This window comes from Haemaphysalis longicornis, unplaced genomic scaffold (genome assembly GCF_048455015.1).
Source record: "Haemaphysalis longicornis isolate Haplotype H1 unplaced genomic scaffold, Haemaphysalis longicornis Haplotype H1 scaffold_4, whole genome shotgun sequence".
Lineage (NCBI taxonomy): Eukaryota > Metazoa > Arthropoda > Arachnida > Ixodida > Ixodidae > Haemaphysalis > Haemaphysalis longicornis.
This window is the reverse complement of record NW_027526361.1, coordinates 27904595-27927511: the sequence shown is the minus strand read 5'-3', so window position 1 is coordinate 27927511 and position 22917 is coordinate 27904595. Positions and strand designations below refer to the sequence as shown.

At 49.4% G+C, this 22917-nt stretch overlaps 1 protein-coding gene across 3 annotated transcripts in view; it reads right to left on the bottom strand.

Annotated features, from left to right (window-relative positions):
- Positions 1-22917, bottom strand: part of LOC144178399 (uncharacterized) — a 343222-nt gene that overhangs the window by 47495 nt on the left and 272810 nt on the right. For all 3 annotated transcript variants that reach the window (XM_077706220.1, XM_077706221.1, XM_077706222.1), the window contains 2 exons: positions 10659-10727; positions 5828-6016 (listed from right to left, as the gene is read on the bottom strand). In XM_077706220.1, the coding sequence (XP_077562346.1) occupies positions 5828-6016; positions 10659-10727 (258 nt within the window). The remainder of the gene's footprint in view (positions 1-5827; positions 6017-10658; positions 10728-22917) is intronic.

The window sequence follows — 22917 nt, the reverse complement described above, 5'->3', positions numbered from 1 at the left end:
CGACGGTAGCCACAGGTGTCTCTCGTTCTGGTCCCAGCCATGCGAAATGCTTAAGCACGTGCTATCAGAACGCCCTCATCCACGCCATGCTTCCGACGCAATACGCCGCTGCATACATGCCAACACTTCCCACAATTAGGCAACCCCCCCCCCCCCCCAACACCAACTTTCCCCTACTCCTTAACAACACCCCACAGCAATCGGTGAATCTGCTGCCAACCTCGACATATAGCCACCCAGCGTATGCTGGTTGGAGAAGTCTAATCTCGCCAGGAAGCACCAATGTATCAGGAACGTGGGACACCTTTCACCGGGAAAGCGTTCGAAGATCACGATTGCGTTTGCATAAAGTTTATCATCTCCGTTCCGTTATTATTCCGTTATTGGTGCTTATACCGATGACATCAGCACAGTCGGCGGCATCAATCTCGGGTGCCAGCGCCAGCGAGCATGTGGACAAACGCTCTGGTCAATGCACCCCACTGCGGGTATGTCCTGCGGTGTGGGGATGTTACACTGTATGTCTGAGTGTTTGTTCGCACACGGGCGACACGAAAAGACAAATATGACCAACTACGGGGCTAACAGCTTCGTTTTAAAAGTGTAGCAGAGTAGTATGTAGCAGCAGGTGCGACATCTGCTCCATGGAGCTCTAGCAACACGCACGTACGTGGTGGTAGCTCAAACTGTTCTGCCTTTCTGACACCACTGCCATCGTAGATAGTTGGCTCCAGCTTTTAATACTTGGTCTTGGGTGAGCAGCGTTGGAGTTGAAAAGCAAGGCTTTCTTCCCCTCCGTTAATTGGCTCTGAACTTGTCTCGTACAATACAGCGGGCCAAGATCGGTGTGTGAAGAATGTAGCGTCTGCATGGGAGCACCGTGGGAGAGGAAAACGTGACGTGAGAGCGAGATGGAGACTGAGATTAAGAGTCTAGTGGAGGAAGACCCTTGTCAGGAAGCATTGTTTTGCCACGAAGCATTGTTTTGACGACGAGCACATGCTGGATCGTTAAATTGAAGCCTAGCAGCATCGCCATGTGGCGAATGGTGCTTTTGAACGCGAAAATGCATACTAGCTAGCAGACGCGAACAAAAAATTGTAATACACCTGCCTCCTTTATCGCACCCTCTCTACGTATTTCTTTTACTTAGTGACCAGTGGTCTCTTCATGTTGGAGTGATAACCTGAACCGACTCCCGTCACAAACGTAGCACCTATCTCTTCACGAAATCTGCGAACTATATCTTCACGGAACCATAGACTTTAAAATGCTATCCACCATTTCAAGTAATTGAACCTTGAACAATGTTTTTTTTTTTTTTTTCGATTATTTCCTCCCTTCATCCGTACCCGTCTCCTTCAGGGTATTCATGTCCCCTCTGATAATAAAGGTATTCCTCCCCCTCCCTTCTTTGTCTCCACACGCTGCGTGCGAGATCACCTTTCAGTTCGGCGGAACGCAGTTTATTTTCTTCGCAGCTGAACTCAAACACAGCCGTCAACTTTAACAGGATCAGTTCGCAAACAGTACTTTAGGGTGTTCGTCCTACATTGTCTAACCTTTTAATTTAAAGTTACTAAGCCCTTTCATCCAGTCAAACTGCCTACAACTATTGTAAAGCAATTACACACAAAAAAAATGTGTGCGTCTAAAGGTGCAGGCCAATGTATGTATGTATGTATTTATTGCACAAAAAAACAAGAAAGGAAGGTCCACCAACAGGCGTAAATTGTCTCGCCTAGGGGCGGACACCGGAACGCCTGCTGGTGTGGGGGAGGTGGGATAGGGAGGAAAGAGTACATAGGAATAGGAAGTGGTAATTCACTTCTTTGATTTGACCTCACCGAACGTTTCTGTTTTGATGCTGTATTTATGTTACGGTGGGCCTGTTGCGTACCTATACGCCTTCTGCCATTAGAACCACCCAAACTACTGTCGTTGTCTCCTTTTTAGTAGCCTCCAACTGCGGCGGTAAGGTGGATGAGGATGCGTTTCCACTTTTCGGCAACGAGTCACGTATGGTTGCCGCGTTGGCTTTTCCGCAATAGGATACCTTATGTAAGGAAGCCCACTTTAGGAACGTTTGCACACTCCATTGCGCTTCGCAAACAACGGTTTGTATTACTGAAAGTTGGCATGTAATCACAATCGCCTCCAGCGTAGTTATATAACAGTAACGGGATCATACTTGCTCGAACGATAAAAAAAGGTTCCTTGTCCGGACACACGTAAATTTACTCACGCGTTAAAATATGTGGGAAAAATATAAATGCATACCTATGGCCCCGTCACAAATACAACAGCATCTTCAATGAACTAGTTGAATAATTACCGAAGTTAAATAGTTTACCCTATTACTAGCGGTGACATAAAAAAGTGGGCCATCTACACTAACGCGAAACCTTGGGAGGGGCGTAGCACGCCGTTTTTAGTGTATGAGGCGGTTTCAATGTACCATGCGGTTCCGGAGTTATGATGAAGTTTATAATGCGGTTTCCATGCTGAGCGTTCGGCGTATTAGGCCTTGGCGACTTGGCGTTTTTGCCCACGGAGACGACACCATTGAAGGGGGGGGGGGGGTGTTGAGGTATAGAGCTATGCTGGTAAAGGTCTCGTGTCTCTGAACCACGAAGCTTGACTACATGAGACGTCGACAGCCTGAGCCCCTAAGTTGCTTCGCCCCTAATACGGCAACTTTCTAAGAATGTGAGGTCGAAAAGCCCAGTAGACATTTTGTTGATCTGCTGTAGAACTTTCTGTTGGACTGCCATGTTGCTTACTTCGGGCCGCTGCCCCAGCTTCATCCATAGCCGTCCTCGTCCCTCCCGACGGCGGTTACGACGAGCGGCGTTAGAAGCTGCTCTACCCTCTTGCGTCATCGTGTACTTTCTCGGTCTTGCTTGCCCGTGACTATATAGGGTGTTGCGTCGCCATCGATAGCGATGTGGAATGAAGCTCTGAGCCCACGCGGCGGCGTAAACAAAGCGCCTCGAGAAGGTTCAGTCGTTCGCCCTTTCTCAAAATCCTCTTCTGGAACTTCTGCTTCCCTTTCCCGAAGCGCGCTGAGATTTTCTGCGCCTCACAACGCTTTTTCTGTACCTTACTTGTGTACCTCAGAAGGCGACCTTGAAACATGAAGGTCTAAAGCTCTCGCCTTAAAATGAGCTCAATTAGAGAATTTTTTGTCGTCCATGATTATCTAGCGAAAGCATTTTGAGAACAGACAACGGCGCTACTGAATTCATATTCACGTTCTATGAAACCAGTGGGAATAGGGCGTAAGCTTACAGCGCAGTCGTAAGTAGTCCTTCATAACTGCTGCTTAGTGCACTTAGACCACCGAAAACCAATTATCTTCAAGTTCGCCCCATATTTATACCTTTCGCTGAAATTCCTCGCCTAATTGATGTTGTGGAAGTTCAAAGCGGGGAAGAGCAGCAATATTTTATCGAATTGCGAGAACAAAAGCACATTTCCATGCTGACCTTTGCACGTGAACGAAATTGGGCCATGCTTGCTAAAAGAGGACAAGCAACTTTCGTTTTGCCCGTTTTCTTGCTCTACAATTGTGTCACGGAACGTCCAACTGCCGCCAGCCAGAACTGCCAAGCCTACTCGACAGCCCCCCTTTCTCAGCAAAGCAAGGTGCGCGCTATCATTCTATTGGAATCAGCTGGCTGCGAACATTGGCGTTTAGCCAGTTCTCCCCTAAAGGCAGAGATTCGTCTCTCTTGGTTTGCAGCATAATACTAGCACCGGTCACCCTTAGCTCGTGCTATCGTGATAAATTGAAGTACGAACAATGGAGCGCGTAGTTTTCAGTACATGCTGCGCTCCATGGCGACGGGCCATCTATGCACAGCAGGCACGAAGTAGGGAAAGCCCTCTGGTAACTTATTCTTATTGCGCAGGAGCAGCCACTCGCTTAGAATGGGGATCATATACTAAAAACCACGCGCACCGTTGTTTTAATTTCAATTTATCACGATAGTACATCTCCAGAAACGTTACGACCTGTGTTCAGGGATGTACGAACTCCAAGCCGGTTTAAAGGGACGCTGAAGTGATTTGTAAACATTGCGGGATTACTAGCGCAAATTGTAGTTCGGAGTCCGTAGGCATTGTTTCGACCACTCTGGCCGCGTTTACGCGAATTTATTTAGTAGAAAAATCAATTCGAAAATGCTGTCCTCCTCTCTTTACGCTCGCCCATTTTCTGTGGCGTTTTCGTGTGACGTCAGCAGGAGATGAGCTAGAAAATGGCTGCGCTACTGCACGGTTCGCCGACCAGCCGACCTACCGATCGAGTCAGTCGGCCCAGCGTTTCGTCCGCCGGCCGCCGACGGGTCGTCGCTATTCGCTCGCTCAATTGAAACTAAGCCACAACACCTTTGTGAATGAAAGAATGTGCCTTTCCTTACTTTGTTAGTTTGTACACTGTGTCAAACTCAGAGTCCGGGTCGCTCCACACAAGCGCTGCACAAGTGCACATGCGACGCTTCGCTGACTTTACGCTAGTAGGAAAATCTAAGGCCAATTGAAGGCGGGAGAAGAGTCAGCGAAGTCAATATAGGTACTAAGAAAATAAAATCACCTGAAACTTTTACCGTACAGCGCAAAACTAGGGAGCAGGAAGCACTTTTTGCGCTGGGTAAACAAGCACAGCGGTCAGCAGTACGACCGCACATCTGCGAACGCTTTTCCGTCAAAGAAATGCAATTGCTAGACATGAGATATTGTGGAAGTTTGGGGGACACTTACTGCAGGAGTGATATACAACAAATAGTCACATAAAGTACTTAAAATGCTTAAAATAAATAAAAGTGTAAACTGGTCATACATTATAAACCTTATATATCCCAACCGGCCAGCGCCGGCTCGTGGCCTAGCGGTCTGAGGCGCTGGAATTTGTATTGAAAGTCGCAAGTTCGAATCCCCTAGAGTACATGTATTTTTTTTATTTTTTTTTTGTAAGTTGATTTTTTTCGTATGCGGCCGATGTTTTCTGAACTGAGTTCATTTTTGGGCCGTAACGTTCACTGCTCCACGAGCGAGATCGCAGAACGCGCGCATACTGACAATGACGCGCTAGCGAGTTCTCGTTGGCGTGCTGTTGCCACAAGCACCGACTGCTTGCGGGCAGTGGGCCCGGGCCTGAATCAGCACACCCTTGGCCTGGTGCGAACTAGCTTTTTACGAACAGACATGACTGAGGCAAGCTCCGAATATGCGGGAAAAGCGCATGGCATTTGAGAGTCTGCGGTGACGCGGAGGGCGTTCATTCACTGCGTAGGCCTCGTCTAGTGATTTCTACGATTCCAAGCAGCCCTGGGAGGTTTATCTTAGACATTTGACAGCCAACAACATGGCAGAAGCGCGGTACGGCGATAATTGAGAAATCGAGAATGCCCATCCAACAACGCCATCAGATATCAAGCATGTTGTTTTACAGAACCGAAACCGAAACCGAAACTTTTGATTGCTAACCTTGGGCATCGTCCAATCACGGTGCCCCCCCCCCCCTCCTGACGTCACAGCCTTTAGTTGGTGCGGCCGCCGCAAACCGCGCATAGTAGTTTTTCTTCTTTCGCGCTTTGTAAAATAATTACCGATTTGTCAACCGGATAAACGATGAATAGTGTGTTAATTTGAGCCAGTCTGCACAGTGCAAGCAAAAACGGGAGCTTGACAAATTCACTTCAGTGTCCCTTTAAGTGCGTACGCTAGGTTTCTGGTATCATACTTTTCGAGCCGGTCTCTAATTGTCGTGCGCACCATCGGAGGACCCGGGTGATGCGTGCTGCGTGGGACACGGGCCACGTACCTCTAGGTCCTTACACATCCTTCGGCCGTGCGGTCTGGGGTCGACGAAGGCGTGCGGAGGGAGCGAGCGTACGAGGAGCTCCGCCGACTCGGCCAGCCGTCGGATCTGGGCCTCGACCAGCACGGGCGTCGGCGGCGTTAGCGGCCGTCCGCCCGAATCCGAGGCATCCCCTCCGGAGCCCAGCAGCCCCTGCACACACGTCATGCAAGGTAGCGCTTTTAAGCGCACTCGACATTCCCTGGAAAGCAACCGTGAAATATAGTGCGCACGTCGCTCATACATCCCGAGGAAATCTATTTTTTAATGCGACAGTATGATACGCCTCATGTATTTTAAAAAATCCATCGTCGTTGTTGACCGTCCACAGCGGACAGGGCCACAAATGGCGGACGGCGCGAGGAGTGAAATCACATTAAAAAAACTCGGATTTACGTCAAATTTTTCAGGAAGGTTCATGTAAACAAACTACACTAACAATTTCGAAAAGTAAATTTGGCACATTCCGGCGTGGGCTACGGCGCAAACAGTAACAACACGCGGAAAAAGCTCGAATCGATCCTTATCTTCTGGGGAGGGTTCGTGTAAACAAAGTAAATTAATGGCCTTACAAAGACTTGGTACATTCCGGTTTGAGTGCGAGGCGAGTATAATGCCCAGCCAAATAGACGCGTAAAATCGACGTACTCGCGCAATGACGTAGGCGTGCGGCGACATACGCCGCTGCCTTCACGCCAACCGACAACGCCGGAGAGGGCGAGTAACCACATAGGCGCCGCAACGCGCGCGTAAGCCCAGCGTACTCCACTGCGTCGCACTGTGTGGCTAGACTACCCAGGACTCAGCTCTTACTTTGCAGGCACCAAATCCTTCGCTATATTTGGAGCAAACCCCCCAGTTGCTCGTGAGAGAGGGAGAGTGAAAATTCTTTAATGAGACCGATTAGGTCAGCGTGCTCCTTGCTTCGTGTGTTTTCTACCATTGTCTGGTCTCCATATTTTACAAATTACTTTGTTTTATCACATAATGAATAGTTCAGTTATCGTATTTATGTATCAGCTACGTCAACGCCATGCGCCCGAAGTTTGTGTCGATGTCTGGCTGGCTCTGACTTTGACGTAACAAGCACGTAGCAATGCATTCGGCGTGAGCCGGAGTACGCCGATTTTACGCGCGCTCACGCCGAGCTACGTCGCAGCGCGAATACGTCGGTTTTACGCGTATACGTGGTTGGGCCTTGGCGCACGGTGGCTCCGCGGCTCTGGATGACTGAAGGTGGGCCTAAAGCGTGCTCTTCGGACACGTGACGCCGCAGCCATTGAGAAAGGGGTGCATATGACGGCACGTCCCCGCACTTCGCCAGATTCGGTGTTCTTCGTGGCGCATCCCAGCCACGAAGAACACCGAATCTGGCGAAGTATAGTGGCGTTAAGTGTCGCCTGTCTGCCTGTCGAAGCAGATTGCACCTTGGCTCGTGATGGAAATTGCTGCCATCTCTTGATGTACCACCAGTTTCTGTACCGGTTAGGCACGGTCGAGCACGCAAATACGCCAACAAGGAGGAAGCCCGTGAGGCAAAGAGTGCGAAGAGGAGACCTAAAAAGCGAGGGAAGGAGAGTGGAGAAAAACGAATATACGATGCAGGAGTGAAGAAGCATTATGGCCGGAATCCAGCACGGGAGCAGACTTTGGTGCCCCGTGGAATTTTTCGGATACTAGATTTCCCTCGCGTGACGAAGCTGTCTCGGAAATACAGCGTCTTGCAAAACGCCAATGGGTCGCTTTGTGTCCCCGCACAAGAAACGACGCCGTGCAAACTTTTGTACATCTTCATCCTGTGAGCCACCTCTCCTGCCCCAAAAAGCTTCGACATGCTCCAATTAAAAAAAATAGCGACGCTCGGATCTTCCCACGTAACCCTGGAAGACATACATAGTCAACATTCTAGCTAAGAGCGTTCGAAGCTTGCGCTTGAAGGTTCGTATATCGCATTATCACGACTGCTGGCATCTCGAGTATTTCTTTTCCCTCCTTTTTAAGGCCCGTTTCTTCCAGAACCCGTTCGTTTCGTTTCTTCCGCCTTTCCGTGTTCATCTGCCTCAGCTGGCTCGGGCAGGTCCCCTTCTCGCTTCTTCTGAGTTTAATTGCATGCGCTTTTGAGATTACTCCGACGCGTGCCTCGACAGCTGGGCCGGGCGCCCCCTTTGACTGGCCCTCCTCAACGCTCGCTTAATGAAATGGATTCGGCACGACCAAACAACCACGACCGGAGCAGAAAACAGGCGTTCAAAAAACGCGCGCAAGCGGGAAAAAAAGAGCCAGAAAGAGAACACGCGATATCCGAGACGGGATGCGTGCAGTCCTGTCGGTGGCAAGCAAAGAAAGAGCGACAAAATGGCGAGAGAAGACACTTCTGGGTGCGCGAGCGAAGCTTGCAACTTCTCTTTTATGGCCGCCATGATTTCCCTCGCCTGCGTTTCTAGTTCCCGGTACCGCTCTACCGCGAAGACGAGGAAACGAACGCAAAAGGAGAGGCAACAAACAAAAGAGCAGGGAAGCAAGAAGGCTGCCATCGAGAACGAAAAAATGGAGGAACACGAAGGGAAAGGAATCGAACGCCACGTTAAACACCGCCGCGTAAGAAAAAACAAAAGGGAGGCTGGGGTTGAAGAGAGAAAGCGCAGCTTAGCATATACGAGCAAAAAGGGGAAAGAAGTGGACGCCCCCAATCAAGGGGATTGAAAGGGAAGCGGCAAGAAAGTGCACGTCAGAAAACCACGCTCCGCGAAGCAAGCACCGGCGTAAGAAAAAAGAAGGGCGAGGAAAGTACAAATGCGAGCGGCGTCGGCCCGAAGCACAAACAAGAGCGAACACAGAAAAAAGCTGCTGCGAGTATGGTGGATGGTGGGGAGCGCGGATGCCATCAAAATTACTCGGAGTCGGTGGTCAACAAAGAGGAGGCCGGCGCAAATACTTGCGAATGTAAGCCGCCGGGCATCTACGATGCAAAAGACATGCAAGAAATATGAGCACGGGTCTTGCGCGAATGAAAAGGCAAACACGCTGTCTGTATACGGGCAGAGTTTTCTCGCATTTTTTGTCGTTACCTTCCTTCTTGTTCGTTTCTTTTTCGAAGCGCTCGGACCAGCGTGAACAGATAGACAATGTGATCTTGAGGGTATACTTGCGACGACGAACCTTGAGATATTCCTGCGTGTGACGCTATTGAACAGACATACGTGCGTTGGTGTGTCGGTGGTTTCACGTCTCGGTGTCCAAACTAATAACGACTAATAACGACACACACGCGAACCAATGACATTTGTGGCGTGGCTACGGACCCAGTGTCACCTACGAGTCACAACGCGAAAAACATAGTTACTTTGTTGAGCCGCGTCTGCTCTCTCATCGACCATAAAATTGGACGTTTGTTGGCGATTATTTAACGCTTGCTGAAGCTGTACTTCGCACCATCGTCTTGTGCTATCCGTTACACCACGGCAGGGGCCTGGCACGTCTTAGGTACCTCAGTGAAGTATCAACCAGATATTATTTGCCATCAGTCAGCGCAGCTATTTAAATAGTGACATAACACACCTTCGTTTCACCCAGAAATGGAAATCACTTCGGCTTGAGAGGAAACGCGTACTCTTTTAAGTATAAGGGGTGTTCCAGGGTTAAAGCATGGCGTCCACATAAAATGTTGCATGCGATGCGGCGTTTCAGTCTACCCTTTCGTAAGCCCCGTACGAGCTGCCAAATAAACTAACAAAGTATGTATCGGAAAAGTATATCACACTTTTCATCTCGAGGTGGTTTTTCGCAAAGCTATAAGTCTGCCCGTTGATTAGCACCACCGCCATCACCAGCATCAAGGTGATATTTCAATAATTATTCTTTAACTGGTGGACTATGGTGGTGAGGAACACACAGGCCACGGGTTGCACATCTCTTTACATTACGAATGAGCACTGTCTTTGCTATCACGAAAAGCCCCCTTTAAGTTGACTAATTTCAGCTATCCCCAGGCGTTCTCTCCAGCTGAGAGGAAAAAACGTTTAGCGTAATCTCTATGTTCTACTACATGTGCATTCTTTTTTGAAAATTGAAGAGTAGACCTAAATTCTTCCGAGCGTGGTGTGGTATGCTGTGTGTATCGAACGCTTGACCTATTCGGGATTTTTTTTCCGCAGCCGTATATTCCTTATAGTTCCTGTATATGCTTCGCCAAGGTTGCGCGTCTGATTTCCATGATCGGTCGTGGCACCGGTTCCACCTTGACAGGAAAGCCTGCTTTCAGTGCTGCGTACCAAACTCCTTTTCCACTTGTGCGCGGCTGCCCGCGCAGCTCCCGGCGCCCGCGCCGACTTCTCCTACATGCGTGGCGGGTGGCTTTCCCGCAAGAATTTAGAGCTGAAGATTGCAGATGGACGCGCAACTCTGCTCCCCTTTGTAGCTATATACAGCAACTCTAATATTATCTGTAACCTAGCGCCCTCTTATGTTGACAAAACTCGGCTAAATTTATAGAGGAGCTCTAATGTTAGCTATCGCCTGACGCTTCCTCGTGTTTAGGTAAGTTGTCCCGCCCTCTTTCTAACTCCTCCATTGATATTGTTAATGAAACACTTTACCGAACAAGCCCAGCGTTGAGAGCCGCCGCGAGTACGACGCCAATGTAACGAGCTAATGAGCGTTCTATGGTGATGTGAAGCTACTCTCTGTCGTCAACATTCCATTGGTTCTCATGCCTCCACCTGGTCTGTTCATACGTGTTCATGTATGCGCGAACTGTTCCGTAACGATGTGCTCAGTCAGCGCGCAGAGTACTCACGGACGGAGCGACGAGGGGTTCTTGGTTAGACGGCGTTGACCGGGGCGTCCAGTCAGCGAGGTTGGTGGCCTGCGAGCGAGCGAGAAAAACCACCAGCCTTTAGCGCTCTTGAAGCGTATACTCTTCACACACACGCGGTGCATGGGAAGGGGGAAACTGCTCGACAGTTGCTATGTTGCTGGTTACCAAACTTTCAGTGTTCGACGGAAAACCATGGGGCCGAGGTTTTGTTTTAATAAGCGTTTTCCCCACACACGTGGCTGTTGTGATGGTCCGAATGTGCAGAGATATACGTTTATAGACGCGATTCTATACACCGAATGAAATAAAGACGGACGCGGCAAGCAGGGATCGTGGCGCGAAAAAAAAAAAAAGGGGGGGGGGGGTGGCATGGAGGAGATGGAAAGTACGTGCTGCTGACTGGCTGAGCAGTTATACTTGGTCTATGTCAAGCTACTATACAGGTTACAGCTGGGGAACCGTCCAGTTCTTCTTTTAAAGCGAAAGCTTTATTAGTGGAACGGATTTCGTTCTGCCCAAAAAACTAAGGCATTTCCCCACAGAGCGGTCGGTCGGCTGAAAAGCTCTGAGAAGAGCTCTGGACCCGCGGCGCATGCGTGAAACCGGGCTTCCATTGTGCCAAAACGGTTTCTACAAAATCGCGAGAACAGAATTCGGTTCTACATCAGACAATACAGCCATCAATCCTGAAGAAGGAGTACAATGGTGTACCTTTGTGTCATAAACCACGCATCGGTATACATTTAGATCGTTCGTGAATGCGCTTGCTTAGTGCGTGCAAAATCGTCGCATGGGTTCGTTCTTTGTCTGCTATTTGGGTCTTCGAAGGTCTGACGATCTATTGGGAACACTTTCAGCGAAGGTTGGACCAACATTTAGCTTTCGCTCCTCCCTCCACTTTCGTTAGGAAAAGATGGTAATGCGCGTTTTTCTTATGGGAAATACACTGAGTCGAGTTGAGCGAAGTTACACCGTCTGCGAACACGGAGGAAGGTAAGACACCAGTGGGGGCACTGAATCGCATGCGCTTCCCCTCCGTCCGGATCTAATTCCTGAATTTAGTAACTGCTTCAAAGCAGCGGGCCCCGTTGAAAAGGTTGATGCCTGACATTATCTAATTCTCTTGTGGATAAAGTTTGGTACGTTGAACACTTGTTCTGCGCATAAATGGTGTGCTTCAGATTAATGCGCCACTTCCTGGGAATCCTGAAAAGTCAAATTCAGCCCTAGCCGCTTCCAATGGCAATATATTGAAGTTCAGCAGGGCCGAAAAGAACGAAATCGAGAAAGTAGACGAAAGTGTACGCTGTAAATTAAGGCTTCTCTGAATTCCCAAAATGCTTTCGCTGATCCCCATTTGAGCACCACTGATGTCAAGCATTTCTACAACGTCAGCGTCGGGTAGTACGGCAAAGTGGGGCTCTATTCACTTCTTTTTCTTCGTCCCAACGGCGGCTGGTGCGTCAAAAATAGGCTCCACAGTCGTACTGTGTCTTGCGCACGTATGAATTCATTGATAACTTCCATGATAACTATCACACAGGCGTGTTTGTACTTAGCTCCATAAGAATAATTGCTGCCGGGGCCGGCATATAAACCCGCGCCCTTGGGGTCAGCAGCACAGCGAATTCACCACTGAGCCACCGCGGCGGGCAATTACCTCAATGTTGAGCCTAACGACGCGCTAAGCAACGCCATACTCGTTCCAGCTATACGCAAAGCTGTTCATTCAAACTGTACTTTGTGCATTAATTAAGCTGCAGGTACCTGTTGTAGACGTTTTCTAAGACAGAATCCATGGCGCATATATGTACATCTTGAGTCAGCTAGAATCGTCGAGCAGGGGTAATGTCGGGGATACTTACTGGACTCACACTTCGAAAGCCACGGGTTTGATTCCCAATCACTCCCAGGTTTTCCCAAATTCCTTGTCAATTTGATTAGCTTACTGTTGATTCTTTTGCGCCGTCGGCCATAATATTGCGCCGCTGCAAACGCTAACGCCAGACGGCGGCTTATCTGCTCAATGAGCCAATTAGCGGTGACGACTTAAAAGCAGTAACTCAGCAGCACACGGGCACAGCAGTACACTCTGTATATTGTCTCAATTTTTATGGAGAGCGTGCGTCAGTTTTGGGTTGTCATTCAACGTTTCATTGAAAACATGCGGCTATTATCCATATGCAGTAAGTCAATTCGTGGGGGTAGGGGGGCGGGGGGCAACAATTTCTCCGCTGAGCGAGGTATGTTTCCTTCAGAATCTACAACTACGCGATGTGAACGCTATCGCGGGACAAACGAACTCATAGATTTCTACACGACCTCACCCGCAGTGTCCTTGCACGCCCTCTATGCGTAAAGAGTATGCCATGTGCCGAACAGCCGGTGCCTCAATCAACAAGCGTCTGGGCGGCACAATTCAATGATAGCTCAGAGAATGCTTGGAGCCGTTCGCTTCTGGCACAGGCGGCTGGTGTGACAGAGCGCCGCACAGAGTGGCTCCAGGATCAACAGAACCCAACGGGATGATACTATCTTGAATCCCCTCGTCCGTTCGCCGAACGATTAAGAATCTGGCAGCACACCAGCGCGAGGGGCTGTGGCACGCACGGAAAATGTCAACCTGAACAATAGACGGTAGCGCACGGTACGCGCGATCCGCGAGGAGCGTTGCGAGCCGCGTTCACGGAGCGGGAGAAAAGGGCCGCCAAGGAGCTCGGTGGCAGCCGAAGAAGGGCCACTTTCAGCGACGTTCTGACAGGGCGTACGAAATCGATCAGAGCGCACAAACAGTCGTTTTTCTTCGCCCCTGTCCTTTCCCAGTCACTCAAAGACCTCTCCCCTTCGGATTTTTTTGCTGTAGAAAAAATCCCGTGTATGCACACGGCCAATTGTGGCCTTGTCGGCTGCCTGAGAGCCGTATACGTGCGTTGTTTACCGTGCCAGTGCTGGGTAGTCGGTAAGAAAACGCACGTCAACCAACACAACTGATGAATGGCGCCTCAAAGCGGCTGACAATCAAGCGCGCAAATGCGCCTGTGACGTCATTACGGCGGTTACGATCTCCCGATTCACTGCGCCAGCATGGCGAGTTGGTTGGGACAGGTGCTCCGAAAAAAAAAAAAAAAAAGTCCTCAACGAAGAAACTGGTTCAGAGGCAAGAATCCCTGCTGATCAGAAGAAAAAAAAAAGATGTTCTTTTCTTTTTTCAGCTGGACAGTCGCGCAGTCAAAAGGAAAAAGAAACGGCTCAGAGCAACTGCGATTATGGTTGACACTCTTGCCTCCATTCCAGCCTTGCTAACTCCTGCCTTCGGCTATTCGTTCCGCACCGTGTGCTGCTGTATACACTGTTTTATCCTCCCTGCCATCTTTTAGCAGAGGCACTATTTCTCCCCTGGCCTATATTCTTATTGCCTCATCTTATAACGCTAGCTCCGGAATATTTCGCCGGGCATGCATGCTCGTCTATCACGCCCCAGATAGGCATTGTGCCATGCGCCCGCCTTAAGCACGGCTACTGGACGCTCAAAAAAAAAAAAAAAAAAAGGAAACCGTTCTTCCGTTCTGGTGAGTGGTACAAGCCAGAATAATTAAAAGTGCCTTGTGTCGAGTCTAAACAAACAGAAAAAGGCCTCTACACCAAACCTATTCGCGCAAGAAAATTCAGTGTGGAGCGCTTTATGTCAGTATCCAGAGCTGGCGAACGTGGACACATTTCTAATTAGTCGCTTTTTTAACCAGTTCACCATCGACTGAAGCTAACAAAACCCTTAACGAGATATCAGGGAGATGATGAATCGTCATTTAGAATGATTATACTGTACACACCCTGGCGGCAGTTCCGTTGCCGGGGTGACTTTGGGGATTACGTTTTTTTTTTTTTCTTGCGTCGCCAGCGCAGCTGCTCGTTCCGAGCTGCGTGCGTGACACCTGCACTGGGCGCAGCGACGCCTGCCGAAAGCAAAGAGGGAGGGTTCTGTCCGGCACGGAGTTAAATGACAGCGAAAATAGCCCGTGATTATGCCGGTCCGGGAGAAGCGTGGGACGCATTCTTGTTTCTCTTCGAACTGGAGTTGTGTATCGTGTCCCTTGTCTATAACAATGAGCGAGACTGTAATGAAGGGGGGCGTCAGTGACCGGCCAGGTTCTGTAGCACGTACACCTTTGTTCTTTTATGCGGGGACGGAGCACGCGCCGATAGCCAATGGGAGTCCAGCGGCGTCCGCCCACGCGACGTGACCTGCCCAGGCAATCGCCCGAAAGCACCACGCGGACGCCTTCCCGCCCCCGTGCATTGTGAACGCATTCGGCGCGCAAAAACAATGCATGTGCGGCTTGTTAACAATTCCTCCGGCACGAACATCGCCGGACATGATCGTGGTTACATAGGAGAAAAATACGACGCCTTCGCGCCACGTACCGTAGCGCCACGGTGTAGCTGCGTAATGTCTGAAAAACATTCAAATTACCCGCCGCGGTGGCTCAGTGGCTAAGGCCTTGTGCTGCTGAGCACGAGGACGCGGATGCAGGTTCGATTTCTGGCCGCGCGGGCCGCTTTTATGATGGAGGCGAAAAGCAAAAGCGCCCGTGTGTACGAGATTTCGGCGCGCATTAAAGATCCCCACGTGGTCAAATTAATCCGGAGCCCTTCACTACGGCGTGCCTCATCGCCTGCGTTGTGTAGACGTGTTAAACCCTGAAATCAATCAATAAATCAATCAATCAATAAATAAATCAATCAATCAATCAATCAATCAATCAATCAATCAATCAATCAAGCAATCAATCAAGCAATCAAGCATTCATACTTGGTAGCCAGCCCTTCGCACGAAATAAAAAAGCAATTTTATTTGGTAACCAGCCACTCTCACATTGTTGTTGTGGCTAGGACGTTTTACCGCAACAAACAAGGCTTAGGGTTCGGTTTCTGACTACGAATGCCGCATTAGTGGAGGCGAGACACTTCTCTAAGATCCCCCTAAAAAGCGGTGATCACAAGTACAACTTGCCATATGAGCCTGTCTGCAGTCTTTCGCCGTAGATAGTTCTAACAGCATCCGAGCGCAACTGAGTGGAGAAGTGCGAATCACGTATCCGCAGTGCTTCATTTCAGAAGGTACACCGCGAGTGGCCTGTTGTTTTTGCCGATACAGACATTCCAACTTCACCCCTCCCCCTAAAGGTGTTAGAGGCCAGACAGATCAGCCATAGTTGAGTGACTGTATACAGTTCATAACCGCAACAGCCCCAAATGATGGCACGGAACTGACGGCACCTCACGAAACAAGCACTGCATGCCGCCGTGCACTTGCCTCGTCATCTCGCTCTTTGTCTTTTCGCGACACCAAACTAGGATTTTAGAGCCTCGTAATCCTCATCGAATCAGGTAAATTCTAGAGATCCTAAAATGACACGAAGATTGCTCATGTATTTCTTTTTGGCAAATAGTTTGCAGACATCACCACGATATGTGTGTCATCTGCCTTTGTCAGTGTTTGTATGAGTCTTTGTGTCTTCGCTTCCTTCACTCACTTTCACCCCTCACATGGAGTAACAAGCCACGCTATCTTCCAGGCTGAATTCTCCACATCGTTGAAGGCATACCTCCTCCTCCACCACGGTCTTAGCCTGTGAAACGTCGCTCGGCATCTGAAACCCGTCCTGTGTATTCGTTCACACCGAATCGTGCACAACACTAAGGAGGCTTTGTTATTTGCCGCACGCACACATGTTATTTATACTTTTTCAATGCAGGATTTTTAAAAATGAGTTAAGAAACGACGATTTCATTATTCGCCTGTTCGAGTAGGCAGATGTCGCCCTGACTATACTTCCGGGCGGGTGTTCTTGCGAGGTTTCGAGTCCTCTTGACCAGAACCCGGAAGATGCTGCGCTGAAGGCGCTCCGATCGAGAGGCTGCGACTGGTGGGCGAAGCGCACGCCCCAAGCCAGCAGCGGCGGGCAAGTCGTCCGAAGTGATGAGACTCGGGGCCTCGAGATTCACGCGATTTGAACGGCTCGCTGCCCTCTGCGCGCTGCAGTCGCGGTGTCTTGTCCGCGGGCCAAGCACACACTGCGCGGCCTCCTCGTTTAATAACATTTCTTGTTCGCTTACTTCGCCCCGGCGTTGTTTGGGGTTTTCGCTTGCCCTCCCTGGCGCCTCGAGACACTCGAGGCTAGCGTTAAGGCGGCAATTACACAATGGTTTTGCTTGTGCCGCGCTCGTGAGCATCTGCATTTAGCGCGGGCGTTATCCAGCCAGCGCATGCAGCTTCGAGGGTGCCTTTTAATTGGCACAATTAGTTTTATAGCGCTGTCGGGAAGGAGTTTGAGCCTAATGTGGCGCGCCCCTTTGAAAATGAGAAGCAACGCCGTCACTAAATCTGCGGGAGAGGCTTGCGGCGTTTTCTTGCCCCTCGAAAAACGCTGCCTCCTCAAAAGCGAAGAAAAACATAGAAAATTAAATTAAAGTGATCCTACTCGTGAAAGGGTCATTTAAGGTCCACCCTATTTCCTTTTTTTTTTTTTGTAAAATGCGGGACAATGTAGCAAATTGGCCAAAAACACTCGTGCAGGCATGCGCAAATGAACGCTCGCACAATCACCCACACAGGGCGTGTGCCCTCGAACGGGTCAACTTGCATCGCTTGCGTTAACGTATACGGCTGACTTGCTAGGAGCTACGCGGTTTAGCATTAGTATTTCAATAAAAGGGCCACGCAAAATTACAAATTCTGGTTCGTACGCGAATGTAAACTGACACCAATCAAATTCTGTATGGTTATAGCGAAATTTTCAACGTAACAAAGAAAAATATAGCAATCAAAATGCCTACGCGAAGCACTTCAAGTTACGCGCCGTGAGAAAAACCCATGAGATTTCATTGCTATGAATTATTAAGTGATGCATTAAATTTAAATTATTAAAGGCGCTGTTGATTGTTTGGACCGAAATGAAAAGTAACGGATATTCTTTACTAGATTTCGCCATATCATTTCACTAGTTCGTCTCTACAGAAGTCGTAGAAGAAACACGGAAAAAACATTTAGCCAACCGGCTGGCGATAATTTTATGCGACTCCAAACCAACGGTGCTCACGCACAAAACCCTGCAGTTAAGGCATCGGCCAGCGGCGTTGACGCAGTTACAGCCAGCTTGAATAAAGGTCGCAAATTACGCAGGCGACGTGAAGAGAGGGCGTAAAGAGAATTCATACTTGGTAAGGTAACGGACTCCTTCAGGAGTCGCGCTGGGGAAAACGACTCTGCCGAGAAGCGTAAATCGATTCACGGTATAAAACATGTGTGTCGTTGCCCTGCATTCATATGGTGGCTCAACTTGAATAATGCATCCTCCCGGACCAGGACTATGGATCCAAAGGAACGAAGTATAGACACACACGAAGTTACTAAAAAAAAGTGTAGTTGGTTCCTCTGTAATAGGAATTTGTAAAACACGAAAGTGAAAGGTGCTGCGAAATCTGAAGCGAAATAAGCACGATTTGCGGGTCGGAGGCTGTCTTGTGGATGTGCTTGGCGAGCGATGTCCTGCTGGCGGGTCACTTCGGCAAAGGTGTGCTGGCGTCATTTCCGTGACAGATATGCCGTCAGTAAAATCTTGGGGTGTCGCGGCATAAAACTTTCGTGTTAAACTATAAAGCCCGAAAAAGAATAACCCTAAGTATAACGTACTCTTTAGTACTAAAGGATGCTTGCCCACACGAAGACCCTGTGCGCAGGGGTGCACCCTTTACAGGCCGTTTGCTTCATTGCACTGGCGTCACTTCCGTGAGGGATATGACGTGATGAAAATCTTTGTGTATCCCGGAATGAAACATTTTCGTGTTAAAATTCTACTACAGTCAGTCTACTTGTAACTTAGATAATATGTTCCGTGTACGGGTATCGTGCACGTCGTCTCTTCCTGACAATGGCCTAGCTCTTAGGCGGTGGACAGCCAGACTCCCCATGGCTTGCGAGCTCAGGGACACGCGTTATAGTTTTCAAGGCGTAAACGCGTGTTTGAGCCTCTGTTTATTTAAAAAATCATGCACCTATTTGTCTAACGACGATGAGGATTGTAAACGAAGCGTTCTCGTGGAGGGTGCTTCGGTTGTCTGAGATTGGACTTTGGCTCGCAGATGGTTTGGACTGTGACTTGTTGAGCTTTGGCTTTGACTTGCACGCAGTTTGGACTTTTGATCGCAGCGGCTTTGGCTTTAACCCTTTGACATTTGATTTCGCATGAAGAAACCTTCGCTTTCAACCCTAGTCGCCGTTAGACGCATTATTTTTCTGTCTAATTTTGCACGCCCATGCACCTGTCTCCAAATCCAAACAGCTTCAACCGTGTCGGAATTGCGCATTGGATACGCGTCAGCTTCATATACGCGAGGGAGCTAGGTCCGATTCCGATCACGGGAAGCATTTTTCTTTCACTTAACCCGCGATCAATCATCATCGTGAGATAAAGGTGGCTTCCCTGCAGTGCGTTTTTGACATGACGATAGCCAATAGTGAGACATACAAAGTTGTGCTTCAAAAATGCGGGAGTTCATTCAAGCCACGAGGCTGTCGGAAAGAAGCAGGTAAGGTCAGGCGTGTTTATACGTAGCACTAGTGGGGTGCCGGAATGCCTCGTGTGGGTTGCGTCACGTCTTTCTTCAGGGGTTACCGTCTTGCCCAAGGGTCACGGCATCCCCACCGTATGGCCACTTTCCCGATGGAAGCTTTGGTCGACTACGTTATACCACTTCTCTTGCTACACTTGTTTAGAGTGCGAGAAATTTCAATATCAAGATGTGAAATACACCGTATTTGAACCCTAGGCCCGTCGCGCAGCATTTACGAGGAGCTACAGACGACGAAATTCAGTGTAATCATCAGAGTAATGCACATGCATGAATCCAAGCGTTTAAATTATTTAAGCGGCAAGTTTTATCGGCACTCAGAATCAGTTTCTGTAGGACCTTCGTCCTTTTCGGCGAGTTCAAGATTGTAAACACGTACTAATGTAGGTTCTTAGGGTGGCGTACTGAACACCGATTCTGCGCCTAAATATGTGTCCCTCAAGTGGAAAACGGTTCCAAAGGAAGCACAAAAAACGTACAGCAAATACGCTCTTGCGAGGCGCTAGAGATCGCGACAAGAAAAAGGAGCGTTGGGCTCCAGGGTATACTATAGAATCAAAGCTGGAAGGAAAATCCCCATGCAAAGCGTTCAGCTCACTCGTTTGCGAGCTTGGTCGCCCGTAAGAAAAGGAGAGTGACCACGAACAATAAGGCGTAGTCGGGAAGGTAGTAAGAACGTTTAAACGCCGACCGGTGGGGAATAAGAACCTTATGCGAAGAAACAACCTACGACAGCAAGCGCCGTTGAGAAGGCGCAATTGAAAAAGTAAAAAAAAAAAAATATGTTCGAAGACGTCGCCGACTGGCTCTAAAGAAAAGTAAAAAAAAATGCGCCGAACAAAAGTACGGTCAGGGAGCGGCATGCAATATATGTATACAAGGACCGGCGGCATCATGCACAACAAGCGACAATCGACATCCTTCTTTCTTTTAGCCAGTCCCTAAAACGGTCTGCCGCAATACGAAACAAAGCTTTTCCGGGGCGACCGCTGGCCGGGGACGAAGGCGCACACCAAGCACCCGAAAGAAAAAAAGCAACCCGCCAAAAAACTGTGCCCACAAGAAACGTCGTTGGCTGCTCTAAAGAAGGATGTCAGTGAACTCGGTCAGTTAACGGGGTTCCCACAAGCTTCACCGGCGACTGGTCGCTGCGTGATCGCGTCGAAGAGAGTCTCAAAGTAAATACACGCTACTGTTTTCGGGGTTCAAGCCTCCTTGTCTCGCAAAAGAAGGGGGCAAGAAAAAAAAGGGCATCGGCTGCTACAAAGCGGCAATCCGCCGGTTGACCCTACTCTCTTTTTTCCTTGGTCTCCCGACTGAGTTTTTGCTGCTCGACGCACGGGACGGTGGCCGCTGGAAGAAACAACGGCGAACCCTTTCGCGCCGCCCAAGGAGTGGGCCCTCCTCTCCCAGAAACAGGTAAACAAAGCGGCCGTGAGACGGAACAGCATCGCCACCGAGGTCAAGAATCCCCGGCCGCCTTTGTGTGCGACGCGAGATTATGTACTCTCCCCCTGCACCCAACGCGCTGTACACCGTCGCCGAAGCTCCATGTCGGTGCTTGCGTATGCACGAGCTTACGTTACGCCGGCGACGCACCAAAACCAACAAAGCGCAGCTTTGGGAGAGGGAAGAAAGAGAGGGGGAATGGAGAAGGGGTAGTTTAAAGCCTCTGATGCAAGGATGGCGTCGCGACGGCTACAGCGGATAAACGCTCCTCGAAGAAAGACGGTATATACCCCCCCCCCCCCCTTCACCGCCAAAAAAAAAGGTACGTAAGCACAGAGACAGGCATCCGTGGACTAGCGTACAAATAGAAATAGAGCGAATTAGCATACACAGCCCTGAATGCGTTTGTTTCAGGAGACATTTTTTTAACGACGCATGAGACAAGAGGATGACGAAAGGCGAGGGCAAAAGGGTCCGCTTTACACGGCGGAGGTTCACTATACAAGCTGCATCGAGCGAGTCCTCGACTGTAAACAGACAAACAAAGTTACCTGACCCTACCACGGGACAGGTAAGATGCAGGCACCCGATAATAGACGGGGATGATAAAAAGTGATGCCCGGGTCGGGGATCGTGAACCCTTTGGGAACGCCGATGCGCGGATCACAATGAGGCCGGGGTCGCAGAAGCGGCCCATTGTGCGCGACATCTTAAGCGGAGCGCACGGACAAGCGAGCGCCATTGTGACCGGGGCTGGCAATTGCGATTGTCCACGTCACAAGTGCGACGGGCACAAAAGAGAGGCAAAAAACGGGAGAAGAGGGCGGCGTCGCTTCCTCCGCGAGCCTACACTTCCTCCGTGAGCCGGTCTTCTTTCGCAACTGCCGTCTTACGCCCGTGGTCACACGATGACGAGTGCGGGACGGTACTGAAGCGAAAAAGGCTTAGGCGGGTGAAAAAAAAAAAAAAGAAGGGAAAAGCGATGTCAACGAGACGCACGAGGTCTTTGACGGTATCGGCCGCGGAAAACCTCGGCTGCGCTCCCGAGTTCAACGGCCAACCGCGGATGTCGTACGGCCATTCCTCCCTCGTGTGGAGTCAAGTCGCCCGCCATGAATGAGTGGCGTAGTATACGTTCCCTGTATACGAGCGGACAGCGCTGAACGCGCTGAACTCGATCTCGTGATACGCGAGCCTTTGCTTCGCGACTCAGACTATGTGCCGGCTACTCTGAAAGATGGATGCTGGCAACTTGGCTTCAACACTCGGAGCAGCATTTGTAAGCGTTCTGCTGTGTGCCCACACCCGGACATTTCTCCGGGAATCGCTACGATAAAAATAATAGAAGACATCTAATGCACGGCTACTAATGAAAAAATACCTATGCAACAAATCTAGCCATTTCGCCAAATTCTACAGAACAGATTTCTTCCTGGTCGTAACTTATGTAGTTACTATCAACGCACAAATGTTCGGAATAAGCTTCCTAGAGAAACTGCGCAGTGGGGAACGAATTGCGCGTTTCCTTTCATTATCTTGATGGCTGCCGAATGAAGCAAAGTTCAGACCATTTCGTACAGCTGGACTGATTATGGAAGCACTCGGGATAGCCGTTATGAAATCCGGTAGTAGAACATCCGCCCCTATGAAATAACGGTTATTCGCCAGGCAATGCTTTTGAATTATAAAATTTCGCATGTTGATGAGCCTCCACGACACATAGCGTATTCAAAGCACAATGAAAGCGTACGAATGCACCAGAACTGCAAATATTCAGAATTAAAATCCCGATGCGGCCATAAGTATAGTTAGATTAGTTTGATTGAAACCGTCATAGCTGCTTTAGTTGCATTCATTGTGTGTTGGATAGTGTCAAGCTGTATCTTTAGACGGCGCGAACACCTTTATCTCGTTAACATTCAGACAGTGTCACCCTATAGGCTACCACAGAACGCATAGCTGTGTTTTAAACTTCGATAGTGTGCTCACAACCAAAGATAATTTACCCAACCCTAAATCCCTGAATCAATTCAATCGCTGCTTCCTCTGGTAGAAAGTAGCAGGTAGGAATATATATATAGGCAAACGCGAGCGCGCTGAGATGACTGTTGTCGCGGTGAGTCGAACCTCTCGATTCCCTTAAATTGCCCGAGCGAGG